This window comes from Elgaria multicarinata, chromosome 13 (genome assembly GCF_023053635.1).
Source record: "Elgaria multicarinata webbii isolate HBS135686 ecotype San Diego chromosome 13, rElgMul1.1.pri, whole genome shotgun sequence".
Lineage (NCBI taxonomy): Eukaryota > Metazoa > Chordata > Lepidosauria > Squamata > Anguidae > Elgaria > Elgaria multicarinata.
The window spans coordinates 29,626,334-29,640,338 of record NC_086183.1 but is presented as its reverse complement, the minus strand read 5'-3'; the positions used below and the strand labels follow the sequence as shown (position 1 = coordinate 29,640,338).

Genomic DNA, 14,005 nt, shown 5'->3' with positions numbered 1-14,005 from the left:
TTAGAACGTTGTGTACAGTTCTGGTCACCACACCTAAAAAAAGGATATTATAGAGCTGGGAAAAGTGCAGAAAAGGTCAACTAAAACGATTAAGGGGCTGGAGCATCTCCCCTATGAGGGAAGGTTACATCAACTGGGATTGTTTAGCTTGGAGAAGAGGAGGCTAAGGGGAGACAGAGGAGGGCAACCAGGATGATCAGGGGTCTGAAAACAAAGCCCTATGAAGAGAGACTGAAAGAACTGGGCATGCTTAGCCTGGAGAAGAGAAGATTGAGGGGAGACATGATAGCACTCTTCAAATACTTAAAAGGTTGTCACACAGAGGAGGGCCAGGATCTGTTCTCGATCCTCCCAGAGTGCAGGACACGGAATAACGGGCTCAAGTTAAAGGAAGTCAGATTCCGGCTGGACATCAGGAAGAACTTCCTGACTGTTAGAGCAGTACGACAATGGAATCAGTTACCTAGGGAGGTTGTGGGCTCTCCCACACTAGAGGCCTTCAAGAGGCAGCTGGACAGCCATCTGTCAGGGATGCTTTAAGGTGGATTCCTGCATTGAGCAGGGGGTTGGACTCGATGGCCTTGTAGGCCCCTTCCAACTCTGCTATTCTATGATTCTATGAGGTGTACAAAATTATGCATGGTATGGAGAATGTGGATAGGGAGACATTTTTCTCCCTCTCTCAAAATACTAGAACCCATTGGGGCCATCCCATGAAGCTGATGGGTGACAGATCCAGGACAAATAAAAGGAAAGACTTCTTCACACAGCGCAGAGTTAAATTATGGAACTCACTACCACAGGATGTAGTGATGGTCACCCATTTGGAGGGCTTTAAAAGGGGGTTGGATAAATTCCTGGAGGCAAAGGCTACCAACAGCTACTAGCCCTGATGGTTGCATGCTATCTCCAGTATTCGAGGCAATAAGCCTGTGTGCACCAGTTGCTGGGGAGCATGGGCAAGAGGATGCTGTTGCACCATGTCCTGCTTGTTCGTCCCCGGCCGATGGCTGGTTGGCCACTGTGCGAACGGAGTGCTGGACTAGATGGACCTTTGGTCTGATCCAGCATGGCTGTTCTTATGTTCTGATGTTCTTATGCGAGAACCAGAACTGGGCTTCAAGGGGCTCCCATGGGACTGCCCAGTGATGTTGTTGTTGTTGTTTTAAAAAAATAAGGCCCGATGCTAGCACCTGGGCTCATGCCGTTTGCCACTGCGTCCTTTCTTCTTATTTTTTAAATACCTTTCGTACTGGGATGTGGCCAGCCATGGTTACAGGTGCTTGTTGTTTTATTTTTAATTTTAAAACATCCCTTTTTTTTAATTCCACAATAAAATGCTTCTGATCGCTAAGTAAATCAGGGCAGCCGAAGTAATGTCTGTTTTATTCCGATCATGATGGTGCAATGTTTTGTGTGTGTTTAAAAACGCAAAGCTGCACATGCACGGAGCAATGTCTTTTTTCTTCTGGTGGCAAACATTTTTGGGAGGGATGGGGGAGGTTCTTTAACATACTAGCAATGTAGAGGCAGTTGTAAAGCATAGAATGCTCTGTGCTGTACATATAACTATCTAACACACACACACACACCATAACCTCTCGCAAGGCTATTAAATCCATGATCTAAAACAGTGGTTCCCAAAGTGGGTGGGCGGTGGGATTGCATAGGGGGGCGTTAAGAGGCAAGGGGGCGGCAGGGGGGCGCTCAAGGTGGTCTTTTCCATACCAGGAGATTTGGTTACAGAAGGAAATTTCTGATCGCTATCCTGCACTATGGAGAGTGGTTCAGAAGCTCCTGGTTGCATTTCCAACATCATATCTGGTGGAATGTGGTTTTAGTTAGGGTGACCAACTGTCCGGATTTCCCCGGATTTGTCCTTGTTTTTGTTCTTTCCATGGTGTCAGGGGGGATTTTCTATAATTTTCAATAATGTCCTGGAATGACACACCTTCCCCTTTAAGGCTGCCATTAGCATGGCAGGAGGGAGTGACATGCTTTCTTGAGGCACATCATTCCCCCACCCCGAGCTCCAATTGAGGTCTTAAAGGGAAAGTGGGTCTTTCGTGGACATTATAGAAAAGGCCCCAATTGGAGTGGATGGTGGTGGTGCAGAATGAAATCCTTTCCCCTCCTCCACTCCAATCGGGTTCTTTAAGGTGGCGGGGGAATAACGTACTTTCTGCAGGACTCAGAAAGCTGCTTCCCCACACACACACTAGGTGTCCTCTTTTTTGGTTTCCCAAATATGGTCACCCTATTTTAGTGGGGTCTGCCTACTTCTCCCCAAGCAAAGAAATCGACTCCAGATTACTAAACATGGTGATTTAAGACTCATGTTAAATGACTTTAAACCAGACATTGGGAAACTGGTATCACTTCATCAAGCCCATCCATCACATTAAGAATTTACAGAATAGTGAGGTACTCTACCCTAGTTACTAAATGTGATATCTAACATTCTTGCTAAATGACTATCAGACTGAAAAGATGATATCACTGGATCACGTTCATCAATTATGTTAAACTGAATAAACTAAAAAAAAAGCAATTGGATTTTGAATAAATATTCAATTAATTGTTACTGTTTTGAATTTTATTGTTTTTATCTTCCTTAGTGGGTCGTTGAAAATCGCTATTCCGAATAATGATTTTTATAGTGTAGGGTAGGGGGCGCTGGGCATGAGTTTGGGGAAGCAAGGGGGCGGTGACCTGAAAAGGTTTGGGAACCACTGGTCTAAAAGGAACTGAAGGAACAGCGAAAGAGACGGTGGCACTTACAGGCCATCCAAGCAGTCGATTGGCTGTTTGAGGCGGTTGCCTTGGCGCAAGTAATCGTAAATCTCACTGTTTTCCACTCCTGGGTATGGCGTCTGGCCTCGCGTTGCGATCTCCCACATGGTAACGCCGAAGGACCACTGCAGGAAGGAGGGAAGGAGACGAAGGGTGGGATGGAGGTGGAAGAATAGAGAACCCACTGGGCAAACATGGAGGAATCCGGCTTCTCCCATTGGCTGAGAGCAGGCTTTTCCAACCAGTCATGCTCCAGATGTGCTGGATGGCAACTCCCACAATCCCCCAGGCAGCACGCTGCCTGGGGAATTATGGGAGTTGCCATCCAATACATCTGGAGCCTGACTGGTTGGAGGGTTGTGGCCCAGAAGCAAACCCAGTCAGCCTTCTCATTGGCTTGTGAGGGAAATTGGTAGGGAGGAATCAAAGGCGCCCATTGGCCACTCACCACGTCACTCTTGATGGTGTAAACGCGGTCCGCCAAGCTCTCAATGGCGATCCACTTGACTGGCATCTTGGAGATTCGGCCTTGCCGGTAATAATCGCCATTGTAGATCTTCTTAGAAAGACCAAAATCAGCCACGCAGGCTGTCATGCTCTCATTCAGCCTGTTTGGGGCGGAAAGCCATAGGTGAACAGGGGTCATAGGCAGGTGAGAGACAGGGGAAGGGATCAATGCAAGACCGTGCCAAGGTTCCAATACCGCGCCCCCCCCGTCCCACCCACAGAGATGTCCATTGCTCCTTCAGGTTGCCTCTCCCGCCGTCTCCAACTCCGTACACTCACATGCAGTTGCGGGCAGCGAGGTCCCGGTGTATGAAGTTCTTGCTACTGAGATACTCCATCCCGCTAGCAATGTCTGTCATGAACTTGACCAACGTCTGCGTGGGTAGGTACTGGAGGGTGAGGAGAACGCAGCAATTGTGATACATGAGCAGGGGTTGGGCTGCAGGCGTCTTGTGTTCCCCTCCCCAAATTTCTCCCTCTGGACTCTGGAAGAGGAGAGGCCCACACTGGACTCTTAGAGCATCATCAGACGAGTGTTTTATCACGCACTCGCTACTGCCCACTTACGGGAAATTTTGCGTCCTTTAGACGATGGCGTCCGCCTCCCACTCCTTCCACTTGTTTTTCCGTCGCAAAATAGACCCCTTTTAATCCGGTGTTTTTTTTTAAAAAAAAACAACACAACGAAATGTGCCACTATTTCCTGCTGTGTGCAGGAAAAGTGGCGCGATAGAAACGTCTCCTGAATGGGCCACATTGCTGCTTGTTGCTGCTTCCTCTTTCTCTCCCCGTGTAAAGAGACTGTCTCTATTGTGGGACAACAGCAGGAGGCCATAGCGACAGTAGGGAAACGTGAAAATCCACCCGTCTGATGACGCTTTTAGGTAGAGAACCCAGATCCAAGGGCATCCCACCACATTTGCCCTCTGTCCTCCTCTAGTGGCCAGTCTCTGAGTTACATTTCATTCAACAAGGCTCCATAGCGAAGCTCTCTGAGTGGTTCATAATAAAACATAAAATCAAAAGAGAATGGCAGGCTGAGAAAGGCCGGCCTAGTGGCTCTTTTGGGTATAGCAACAGCTTAGCTCTGCTCTCTGTCCCCCTCTTCTGGACACCTGGAACATGGCAGTTTCTCATCTTTGCCTTTCACAGTGCAAGGTGGTGTGTGCTTTGCACCCAATTCGGCCTCAAGGGAAACCAGCTCTTGTAGTTCTAACTAATTATGCAAAGCAAGTAAATGTGCATACATTTGCTTACTTTGCATACTTTCTTCTCCCAAGAGATCCACATCTCTTTTAGGGCAGATGCAGGGAGGAGAAAGGGCAGACATGATCTTTCTCCTCTTATGCACATACTGGGGGTGGGGTGGGGGGACAGCTTTGGAGATTTTCTCCAATCCTTGACACTTCTTTTTATATTTTTCTCCATTATCATACCAGCTAGCGACTTTTAAAAAGTTTTTTAAAAGTTTTCAGGATGTCAAATCCTGCACCATGTATCCAAGTGGTGTGTTTTCTAATGCATGGAACACACCGTTCCGCTGTAGTGTTCAGAGAGCATCATCACACGGGGGGAAATCGTGTTTGCTTACCGTCACTTCTCTGCTTGTGTATTTGAAAGAGGTTGTTTACTTCCTCTTTTGAAAGAGAAAGTAAACAACCTGCACGCAGCTCATTCAGTGGGCCGTTTGGATCCCGCTGCTTCTCCTGCACACAGCAGGAGAGAGCGGCCACTTTATTTATTTTATTTTATTAAGTTTATATACCGCCCCATAGCCGAAGCTCTCTGGGCGGTTTACAAAAGTTAAAAACAGTGAACATTAAAAACAGTATACAAAATTTTAAACCATCAAAAAAATATAAAAACAACTTCCATCTTTAAAGTAAGTTGGACTTACTGGGGTGTTTTTTTGTCATGCAAAGAAGGCTAGAAGAAGAAGAATTTATTACGGTCACAAGACCAGCAAAGAAGGCTAGAAGGGGTGGGAGGCAGACGATGTCGTGAGAGGGACCCGTGAAAATCCGGGAGTGCCCAGCAAGGAGAGTCTGATGGAGCTCAGAATCTCCTTCTAATGGCTGGTCTTGCTATGACATTTATCTGTCTCCATCTAGGGGAGATGGAGAACCGCCCAGAGAGCTTCGACTATTGGGCGGTATAGAAATTTAATAAATAAATAAATAAATAAATAAATAGGGGTAGTTCCAGACCGAGTGCTCCTAGCGCTACCACGCAGAAGGCGATGTGCAACTACTCCACCTTTTTCTCTTGAACGGGTTTTTATGCGATGAGCAAAAAGATGGAAGAAACGGTGGGAAAATATAGGAGGGTTGTGAGTGGAAGTTAATGCAAGTAGGATCCCCTGTAAAATTCTGCGATGAGGCAAACCCCCTGCCACGATAAAACCTTTGTCTAGACTGGGGGATTGCGTAGGACAATCCCGCCTTACTGTGCCCTGCAAGGTACCAAACGCTCCAAGGCCATCTGAGTGCAGCAAACGCTGCATCCTTCTGTCTCCTTAGAGTGGCCAGTCGGTGAATGTTGGTAATGGGCCAAGACCCTCATGGATCTTCATCCCATGTACCCGTTGCCCTTGAATTATCCCCATAGCGTAAAGCTGTCGTCGTTGTTGCTGTTGTTAGAGAAATCACATTCCGGGCGGCGCGACTCCTAAGATCCTTTGCATACCAAGGAAAGGGTATGTAAAAAATCTGTAAAAATCAACGGATGACCCAATCCGATTCAAATTTGCTATGCTGAAAGCCCTCCTTAATATCTCTTACTCTGCCAATTTTGATGTTTTTATCTTTAAAACTTACGCAGATGTAAGCATTTGTTTAATTTGAAGTTTAAAAATCATCCTTCTGCGCCCCCAGTGGCCGCGCGGAGAAGGACAAGGAAGTATGTTAAAATTTATTTATTTATTTATTTATTTATTTATTTTATTACACTTATATACCGCTCCCATAGCCAGGGCTCTCTGGGCGGTTTACAGAAATTCTAAAATTGAGGTAAAAACAAGTATACAAAATTTAAAACTCTAAAACATAGAACATACACACATAAAGCATTAAAAACCGATTAAAAACTAAACATGTGGGTAATGTGGCCTTGGGATAGTGGGGGAGTAAGAAGAGTCGCTCTTTCCATGATTCTGTTTACGGCGCTTCTTTTAGGGAAAGCAGCGCAATCACAGCAGGACGCATTGGAGTACTTCACAATAAAAGCAGATTATAAAGTGGAAAACATCGGAGTCCTTTGCTTGTAATTCGCAGTGAATGCACAGTATAATGCTGGTGTGATGAAGCTCACTATCCCTGGCCTGTTGTTGTCATCTTAACAAAGGGATGACTCGCAGGGCTATGACTTACCAGCGGGCTCTCTCCCAGCCTGGAGTACAGCAAGAAGCTGTGCAGGTCGCCGTGTTTCATGAACGGCAGGATTACGACCGGGGAGGGGTACCCTTCACTCTCTGTGTTCTGGAGACAGACTCCTGGGGAAAAGGAAGGGAGAAAGAAGGTGGATTTCCCAGCTGCCCCAACTCACTGCCGCAAGAGAGGACGTGGCTGATCCACGAGCAAAACGAAGAGTGGAGGTTGGGGTCCCCAGCTGTACATCCGTTAGATACCCGTTCTTTGTGAACCGCCCAGAGAGCTTCGGCTATTGGGCGGTATAAAAATGTAATAAATAAATAAATAAGATAAAGGGGACTGGGAGGGAGCCAGAACTTAGGTGTGGTGTGGGAGTGCAGGTCTACTGGAGAGTAGAACGGGGAGTTGACAGCCAGGAGCTCCATTTCCTGTCCTGACTATGGGATGAAACGGGATGTTTAGCACAAAGAGGAAGGGGGGGAGAGAGACTTTTAAAAACCCATCATGGCTTTACGTATGAAGCAGAGTTCCCTTCCGACAGAACTCGGGGCATCATAAGAACATCAGAAGAGCCCTGCTGGATCAGGCCAAGGGTCCATCTCGTCCAGCACTCGGTTCCCACAGTGGCCGACCAGCTGTCGACTAGGGACCAGCAAAGCAAGACATGGTGCAACAGCACCCTCCTACCCATGTTCCCCAGCAACTGGGGCACACAGGCTTACTGACCTCTGATCCTGGAGATAGCACATAGCCATCAGGGCTAGTAGCCCTTGATAGCCTCCTCCTCCAGGAATTTATCCAACCCCCTTTGAAAGCCGTCACTACAATGTGCTCCTGACTTTCCTCCGACGCTGAGCGGCACCCTGTTCCAGGTTTACACAGCTTGTGGCCTGCCAAGCTGAACTCTTCTCAACAGTAGCCCGACAGGATCGTGACAATTGTTTCCCCCCCCCCACAACACCACCCAGTTTTTCAGTCCGGCGGGGGGGGGCAGCAGAGGTGGGAGGTTTATCAAGCCCCTAGCAGGCCACCCCGCGTGGCTAGTGGGGGTTTACGTTTGGCTTGTGAAGGCTCAGGCCCCGTTGCATCCCTATAAGCTAGAGAAAGAGTAGAAGATGGAGACAGGAGAGGCCCTCCCCACAAGCTGACCCAGCAGCTGACCCCCATGTCCCACGGCTGCCCCCTAGCCTTTGCCCAGGGCTTCCCTTGGAGAACGGCATCTCTTGGGGCCTCTTAACCAAAACCACATTCCTTTGCTGCGTCTCGCGGCTGGATGTTATTTATACTCTATTCCTCCTTAATGTGAACCGGGGGTGGGGGAAAGAGACAGGGAAAGAGGGACTGGCGGGTGGGAGCTGAGTGGGAAGGCCCCACCTCCCTGCCTCGCAAGGCACCAAGCAGGCCTGATCCGCATTAGCCGGGCTTCCGCCCACCCCCACAATGCCCTGTCCCTGTGAGCGCTCCCAGCCTCCTTGCCAACATCTGTTTTCCCAAGCAATCTCCGCTGCTCTCCCTCACTCTGAGCCCTGTTCCCCGGGGATGATGCGTCCATTCCGCCTCCCCCCCCCCCCAAATCCAAAGGCCATTTCCTCCCCTCCATTTTTTCCCAGGCTACAGCCGGCGCAGGCTGCCCTATATGGAATGGGCGAGTGTGCACCCAGCTCTTCGTGTTGCGTTGACTCACATGCCGGGCACTGAGCCTAAGCAGGCAACGGACATTGGCATAAGGGGGGTGGGGTGGGGTGGGGGGAAATGGCCCTGCTCCCAGAATGCCCTGGAGTGTGAACCGGGAAGGGGGCAGATCTTAGGGAGGGGAGGGGAAAGTCAGATGGGAATGCCTGCTCCCGGATCACAGCATGCCCTCGGCGCTCACCCTTCCTGGGCCACAGTTAAAAGACGTCGGATGCGCAGCGCCGCACGTGCGCACGGACATCCGTGCACGCGCAACATCTCACCGATCAGCTTCATGACGTTGGGGTGGTCGAAGTCCTTCATGCAGACGGCCTCGCTGAGGAAATCCTCCATCTCGCTGCGGGTGCAGATGGCGACTGCAGGGAGAAGGAGGAAGTTGAGCGCACAAGCCAGGCTTGGCGGATCCTGGCGCCCAGGCAGCCCAATCTGTTTCTAGTGCCGGGGCCATAGATCCAGAACGCGGGATGGAATCACAGAGAATCAGAACGCTTCCAAGTAGGAGCAGGGTGCCCAGCCACTTCCTAAGTGCACACGCCTAGCAGTGGCTTTCAGGTCCAGGGGAGCAAAGGAAGCTCTTACAGCCAGTAAGACCATGGAGCCATGACACCCAGTACTGTCCACACGCCAGGGATGGGGGGAACTATTTTGGCTCTGGACATGTGCATCAGGGGCTGTGTGCCAGCAGGGGGCGGGGCCACAGCACAAAGTGAGTGTGACCACCCTCACCGCTGTCATGCACGCCTGATGTGCCTGTCCAACTCACACACTCTATACCAGCCTTATTATTATTATTATTATTATTATTATTATTATTATTATTATTATTATTAATTATTTATATAGCACCATCAATGTACATGGTGCTGTACAGAGTAGAACAGTAAATAGCAAGACCCTGCCGCATAGGCTTACATTCTAATAAGGCTTACATTCTAGCCTTCACCAACATCACCAGAAAAAGCTACCTACACCCATAAGATGCTTTCAGCTCACAGGTAACTCTCATCTCCCTCCCTTTGCTTCAGTGTCTCTATCTCTGTTCTGGAACTGTTATTTCATACCATGACTGTGTACGCAAGACAGCGATGTCATGATAGACACTAGGCCTCAACCTCCAGGTTCAACCTGTGTTGCTAGAAAGGAGTAATTTCCCTAAGATTTGTAAGGTCATAGCTCACGGGCCTTTAGCAGCTGCACCACAGGCAGCAATTCAACAGGGGAAGTTTCCCTCCCAGCCAGATAGGCCAACATTTTGAAAGCCACGTTGAATTTCTGCTTGTCACACAGCTATTGAAGGCCCAGGAGGAGCCCTGCCTGAAAAGCAGGAGGAACCCTCAGCACAAACAACCTTTCCCAGTTTGGATTAGGGAATGCCTTGAATTTTCCAAGGATCTCCAGGAATCGGCTCCAGAACCTGTTATTCCATGCCAGAGTGAAACCCTGGAAGATGTGTAGAAAGGGCCTCAGGGCACATGCAGAGTGACATTCCTTCACAGCTGGAATGACCGCAACCTGTCTCAATACATCTAGGATTGGGGGAGGGGGGCGAGCAGATCCAAATCGAGGGAGATCTATGGAAGCAGCTTTAGCCCCAGGACCTCTCTGCTTAGAAACGGAGGACAGTGCTAGAGCTGTGATGCCAGAATTATTGGGCAAGTTGCAGAGGAGGAATCAGGACCCTCCTCTTGTTGGCTACTTACTCTTCATGGTTTTAACAGCAACCTTAAGAACCGCACCATCTTGGCTGAGTTGTCCCTCCATGACTGAGCCAAATTCTCCTGCAGAGACAAAAAGAAAAGGAAAGAAACATCTAATGAGCTAGAGGAGGAGAGCACTCAGGAGTGTCGTTCACGACACCTTTATCCTGCCCTTCTTCTCCAAAAAACATAGCAGAGTGGCATTCCTGTTCCCCTCTGCCTCGCCCCACCCCAAGACAACAAGGTCTGGGACGCTCTCCATCCTTTCAACGACTGAAGAACCTTTCCCCCTGGGTCCATTCACTTGGGGCCAAGGTAGCCAAAGGACTAGCTACTCATGCACAAACTTGCCCAGCTATTAAGATTTCCTTTAGAGGCTCCTGAGTTGAGGTGTGTGGCAAGAAGAAGCACAGCCTTCTTGGTTGTGGCACCTCACCTTTGGAATTCCTTCCCTTTATCTGCCCATCAAGCTCCCTCTTTCGGAAAACTGAAAACAATTATCTCCCTTGAAGACAGTGAGCTCCATCACACCAGCGTTATAGCCCGCTGTCACAGTGTGTTGCATACAAAGGACTCAGATGATGCCGTCCATGTCCTGCCCTGATCTTGCCTCTTCCCCCCACCCTTTGCGAGGTTTCCAAGTGCGGGGAAGGAACGGTTTTTCCAGCAGTGCGCTTGACCCTCTACGTGTATTTTTATTCCATCGTACTCAATCCAATGTTCTGAGGGTGGGCAGCACTGCTGAAGAAAGGGAGGGGGTGTGCCATAGCAAGGTGTGTACCTGAGAGAATGCCTTCTCCCTTACCAACCTGCCTGGTCACTGAGGTCATCCGAGGGCCTGCTCCTGGTGGTTCCACATAGATCCATCCTCCGATTGGAATCCACCAGGGGAAGAGCCTTCAGCGTGGTGATCCCCCTCCTGTGGAACTCCCTGCCTCTGGAGGTCAGGCAGGTGCCAACCTTGTACTCCTTTCGGCACCTCCTAAAAACATCTTTATTCCAAGAAGCCTTTCCGTAATATGCAGCCTTGAATCTGTTTTTGCTTCTTTTAAATTTTGTTTTAACTGTTTTATTCTGTTTTTATTTTCATTTTATCTTGTACACCGCTCCGAAATTTTTCAATGGGGAGCGGTATATAAATATTCTAAATAAATAAATAAATAAATAATAAATTAAGTGTCCCTGCAAACAACCAATAGATTGTAAGGGGAGGTACAAATGAGATCTGCAGGGTGGGGGGAAACAGTGATTCCGAGGAGAAGTGTGAAGATGAATGAAATGTCAGGCTTTCAAACGCTAAGTGAACTGAGGGGGATAATACAAGGGCAAACGTTCAGGTGTGATGGAGCTCAGTATGATGGTGTTTTTACAACTCTGTTGCTGAATTGTGGTTGACATTTTTGCTATATTTCCCACCCCCCTGATTTATTACTGAGGAAGTTATATACGTTAACACCTGCTTGAATCTTTGCGATTAAGAGGTGGGGGTGCAAGTACTTTAAAGGATTTTTTAAAAAATAATACATATATGGACTGATGGGACAGGGGGAAAGGAGTTAGAATCAGGGAAAGCCCTTACGAAAGCAATACAGCTCATGCACCCTGGAACAACGTGATGCAGGATGGTATGGCAAACTTCATTTTTTGCCCAGGCAGCAATCTAGTTTGAGCCAACTTTTTGCAGAAGAGAAGTAGTATACTAGATAGAGGCCTCAGCTAGACCAGGGGTTTTTACAGTGACGATCTTGCGATCTTACGATCCTGATATCGTCGCCCTGGTCTACATGCGGCGCGCGACATAGAGCCCGCCATTTTTGTTGTTGTTGTTAAAGTAGACGGAGCACACAAGCGCTTGTGCGAAAAATGGTGAGGTGTGTTGTTTTTAAAAAAATACTTTCCCCCCTCCCCCCTCGATGGGCACAGAGCTTCTGAAGAGCTTTGCGCCCCGTGCGCGGTTCCCGGCTCCTCATGGTTACTCACAAGGAGCCGGGACAAACCGTGATGCCTGCCCACACGTTCTGCGGTTTCAGGATCAGCCTGAGACCATGGAAAAAGCGGGCTAGAAGTGTAGGGCAAGATCCCGGGGAAAGGGAGGGATCATCCCTTCCTGCTCCTGGGATCCCCTGTGCGTCATGTGAACACACAGGGATGATCCCAGGGTGATCCCCGGGATATCGCCCCGTCCAGCTATGGCCAGAAAGTGTGTTAGATTTGGCCAAATGGCAACTACATTCAGAAGTTCATTAGACAAGCGTTTTCTCGCACGCTCGCTACTGCCCACTTACGGATGTGGGCGCATCCTTTAGAGGACGATGTCGCCTCCTGTCCTCCTCCCGCTCTTTCTGCTCATTTTTCAGTAGCAAAATACACCCCATTTTAATCCGTTTTTAATGTGCCGCCATCTTCTGCTGCCTGCACGAACAGCGGCGCAATAAAAACGGCCCCTGAATGGGCCACGTGGTCTTTGTTTACTTCCTCTTTTCCCTCCAGGAAGAAAGAGGAAGTAATGAGGGATAAAAGCGAGGGTGAAGAATTGACGGTTAGGAAATGCAATCCCCTCCCCCCGTGTGATGACGCTCTCAGTTGGGGAAATGACCGTGATTTTAGCCCAGTTTTGAAATTAACCTGCTCGTCTGTAGTGAGTAGAAAATCACCTCTAGGCGACCAGCGAGAGAAGTTTTACAAAAAATGTTTCCTGATTGCTTTCTCTTTGGGCTGATTGTTTTCTCTTTAGGCTGCATGTTATTAATCTAGTCAGGCCAGCTAGCAAATCATTTTTTGTCAGCTTGTAATATTTATTTATTTATAAGATTTATATCCCACCTTTTTTCCTCCAAGGAACCCAAGGCAGTGTACATAATCCTCCTCCTTTCCATTTTATCCTCACAACAACAATCCTGTGAGGTAGGTTGAGCTGAGAGTCTGTGACTGGCCCAAAGTCACCCAGTGGGTTTCCATGGCTGAGTGGGGACTAGAACCCGGATCTCCTGACTCCTAGTCCAACACTTTAGCCACTACACCACACTGGGGGAGGATCTACACTACTGCTTTAAAGCGCTTTATAACAGTTTTGACAACTGTTGGGGCCCAGGACACACTGCATATACAGGTTTCAAAACGTTTTCAAAGCGCTTTAAAAGCAGTAGTGTAGATCTCTCCTGGGTCATTTTTGTGGAAGCTTTCACTCAGGCAAAGCATCCCAGGAATTTCAGGGGAAACAAGAAAGAAAGCTCTTACTCTAACATGGAAGTCCCCACCACCTGTATGTCTCTGATTCCCATGCAACTTCCTCTTGCCCTGACTCATTGCCCCGAATGCAAGCATATTCGCGATGTGATGCAAATACAAGGTATTGGATAGCTCTCATTTCTGATAACTCCGGGAGTTTGAGAACCTTCGTGGTACAGGGTGGGGAGATGAGGGGGATTGCAATAATGCCCAAAACATGTGTGCACAAGATGTTGAGAAGTCAGAAGCAAAATACCCACAAGAGACGGGAAGTGGAGGGAACTACAAATATATGTGTAGGTAATGGAGAATGCAGCCACTGGAAGCTACCCCACCACCACCACCGCCACTTTCAAATAAGGCAGAATTTGGGTCTGTAAAATTAAGAAAATGCCAGAAAATATGCTGAGGGACACTGGGTTTGATGGCTTTAAATGAGAGTGAGATACAATTCCCAGCAAAGAGATCCATCAATGACCATTGGCTATAATGGAAGCCTCTGAATGCAAGATGATGAGGATGAGATGTCAAGGGGGGGGGGGAGAAACAGCTGAGCAGAGCTATTACATTCATGCTCTGTTTGTGGGATTCCTGGAGACATCTGGCAGCTCCCTGTTGGAAACACAGCACTAGGATGGGAAGATCCTTGGCCTGGTCCAGTGGGGCTCTTCTTACATTGCTTTGTATAAGACCCACGTCTGCCTTCCTCCACCCTCAAAA

General features: G+C 48.5%; 1 protein-coding gene across 2 annotated transcripts in view; it reads right to left on the bottom strand.

Annotated features, from left to right (window-relative positions):
* AXL (AXL receptor tyrosine kinase) overlaps nt 1-14,005 on the bottom strand; it is a 67,846-nt gene that overhangs the window by 788 nt on the left and 53,053 nt on the right. For both annotated transcript variants that reach the window (XM_063139715.1, XM_063139716.1), the window contains exons 14-19: nt 10,061-10,138; nt 8,624-8,716; nt 6,669-6,790; nt 3,580-3,689; nt 3,242-3,401; nt 2,782-2,918 (exon numbers count right to left, since the gene is read on the bottom strand). In XM_063139715.1, coding sequence (XP_062995785.1) covers nt 2,782-2,918; nt 3,242-3,401; nt 3,580-3,689; nt 6,669-6,790; nt 8,624-8,716; nt 10,061-10,138 — 700 coding nt within the window. The remainder of the gene's footprint in view (nt 1-2,781; nt 2,919-3,241; nt 3,402-3,579; nt 3,690-6,668; nt 6,791-8,623; nt 8,717-10,060; nt 10,139-14,005) is intronic.